The 2,830-nt window shown below is 42.3% G+C and overlaps 1 protein-coding gene across 1 annotated transcript; it reads right to left on the bottom strand.

Moving 5' to 3' along the window:
- Nucleotides 1-594: 594 nt before the first annotated feature.
- On the bottom strand, nucleotides 595-1,364 carry LOC123753139 (uncharacterized). The gene is made up of 2 exons (XM_045735141.2): nucleotides 1,307-1,364; nucleotides 595-1,136 (listed from the first exon to the last, which is right to left on the bottom strand). Exons 1-2 carry the CDS (start codon nucleotides 1,307-1,309, stop codon nucleotides 693-695), a joined length of 447 nt encoding a protein of 148 aa, XP_045591097.1. The 5' UTR covers nucleotides 1,310-1,364; the 3' UTR covers nucleotides 595-692.
- Nucleotides 1,365-2,830: the final 1,466 nt, after the last annotated feature.

Raw genomic sequence — 2,830 nt, 5'->3', positions numbered from 1 at the left:
GCCTTGAACAATTCGTTCTTCTTTATTTTGTAAATATCCCTTAGAATCTAACATGTAGTTATTATTTCTCCCCTATTCCTTATTTACATCAGTGCTTCGTCATAAGTAAAGAGGCGAAGAGGGTGTGAAAAAGATTCTGGTAGGATTATTTGAGGATATTTCTGATGATTTCCTGGCCATTGGCGTGTCTGATATTGGCAACTAATGTCTTTCTCTTGCAAAGCACTCGTTGTTTTCTTTTCTAAGGAAACAATCTGTCTCACCTTCCTTCTATTCCGCTATATTTATCTTTTCACTTATATTCCTGTACTCATAACTTTGAATTTGTGTGCGTTAAATTCCACCAACTATTTTCTCGCCAACCTCTGAAGAATGTCATGACCTTTTAAGCAGAGTATTGCAGTCCCCAATCTGAATTGATTTATTCATTAGGTATTGCATTGTATGAGAACTTTAATATGTAGAAGCCAAGTCCATCAGTTTACAATTTCTACAAACAGGATAGGTCATACAACTACCTATTCAGTCCTCCACTCATGTATGTGTGCGTTTTAAAGTAAGGAAATATTTAAAGGATAAAAATGTCATTAAATATGAAGTATCAATAATTTTATTGAATAATTTTCACTAGGTAAAAGCCTTTTTTTATCCAGAGAATTTAGTAGCATTTCAGATCAAAACATTTTTTGTCCTTATCCATACCTGCGACCATACAAACCGCCACCATGACCACCAATGCCTCCTCCAAATCCACCTCCAATGCCGCCTCCAAAGCCACCTCCAATGCCGCCTCCAAAGCCACCTCCAATGCCGCCTCCAAAGCCACCTCCAATGCCGCCTCCGATGCCATGACCGCCTCCAATACCGTAGATAGTTTTGGAGCTAACTAGGCCCCCGATGGCTGGGATGATAACTGCTCCGTGACCCCTGCGATAACCACCACCAATTCCGCCATGTCCTCCTAGATGACCACCACCTATGTGTCCACCACCGATGTGTCCACCGCCGATGTGTCCACCGCCGATGTGTCCACCGCCGATGTGTCCACCGCCGATGTGTCCACCTCCACCTCCGTAGAGACCACCAGCACTGCAGCCCACCAAGAGGGCCGAACTTACGGTGATCAAAAACAGATTCTGAGGAATGACAATATACACTTTAACAACAAACATTGTCAACACGTCAAGACAACAGTATAATGATTATTGTTGAGCTCGTTCACAAAAGTTATCATGCACTTCGCTATTAAACATAATAATCGGGTCCAAGAAGCGGCAAGAGTATTGTTATTAAGTAGAAGCCTCACCATGATGTTTGAGAGTCGATAAGCGAGATGTTGACTGCTTGTGTGGTGCCGCCGACGCCTTATATACTGGTCGCTTCCCTCCGCCCCCAGAGCACCGACACAAGGCCGCGGCAGTGTCGCTCAGTTGCTGACCCTGACGGAAGGAGTAACACAGAACACCACGTTTTTGCTCCCCGGGATCGACCCATCGCCCCATAATGACATTTCTGCTCCGTGATGACTCCCTCGACATTAATGACGCAGCTTCACGGAAGGCAACGTAAACTGTCGCTACTTATTTACAGTAAATAATTTTAATCTACTTTATGCAAACATATTTATATTCGTATCTGTACTATATAAGAGAATGTTGACCAAACTACACACTAGAAAGTTTGGTCAACATATTTCAGCCACGTTATTGTGACTATTCACCTGAGGAATCACAATAAGAGATTGTTTGCCTGTATCTGTCTGTCCAAAGTTGGAGGCCAGAGAATATTCTGGGATACGAAACGGACATAGGCTGATCTGGGTAGGCCTGAGGTAGATGATTTAGGACATATTATTAGTCATTCACCCCCTTCCCCCAGACCCGATTCATCAGCAAAAATAACTTTCCTAAACTTTGCAAAAACTTTATTAACCCTCGTGTTCTTGACTACATCCTTAAAATGCACAGAAAATTTGCAAGTGCAGGCTTCTGAACACATGGCCCTGTATGGCTAACCATCCTGTGTGATAGGGAATTTTTAGCATCACGTAGCTAGTTCTTGACACACTCTGTCTTCCCTTCACATGGTCTAGGACAGCTGCACAAATAGTGCTGCATGTACCTAAATGTGTGACTAGAAAAAATACTTCCTGAAATACATTAAGTAGTTTCATAGGTTCTCGATATTATAGTTTAGGAAAGGGATGAGGTGGAGATGGAGAAGGGAGGAAGGGGGGGGGGGGGAAGGGCGTGATGTGGATGGGGTGGAGAGTGGGGGGGGGGAGGACGATGGGAAAACGAGGGGGAGACTGAAGGACGTAGATAGATGGACAGAAAGACCGAAGAGTAGATGGATGGATGAATAGCTTGAATTTATACATGGATGCATAGATGATACGGATGGAAAGATAGATGGATGGATAGACGGATAGATAGACGGACAGATAGTTGAATAGAAAGATAGTTAAATAGATAGATGGATGGATAGATTGCGTCTTATCACAAGACCTTCATAAGTGAAGGAGTCGTGATGTGGGAGTAACTGTAGAGGGAGGTTAATTTACACATTTTTTTCCTGGAAATATTATCCTGTAACTAGCTATATATATATATATATATATATATATATATATATATATATATATATATATATATATATATATATATATATATCCCTCTCTCTTTCTCTCTCTTTCTCTCTCTCTCTCTCTCTCTCTCTCTCTCTCTCTCTCTCTCTCTCTCTCTCTCTCTCTCTCTCTCTCTCTCTCTCTCTCTCTCTCTCTCTCTCTCTCTCTCTCTCTCTCTCTCTCTCTCTCTCTCTCTCTCTCTCC

The sequence above is a fragment of the Procambarus clarkii genome, chromosome 6 (assembly GCF_040958095.1).
Source record: "Procambarus clarkii isolate CNS0578487 chromosome 6, FALCON_Pclarkii_2.0, whole genome shotgun sequence".
Lineage (NCBI taxonomy): Eukaryota > Metazoa > Arthropoda > Malacostraca > Decapoda > Cambaridae > Procambarus > Procambarus clarkii.
This window is presented reverse-complemented; position numbering and strand designations above follow the sequence as displayed.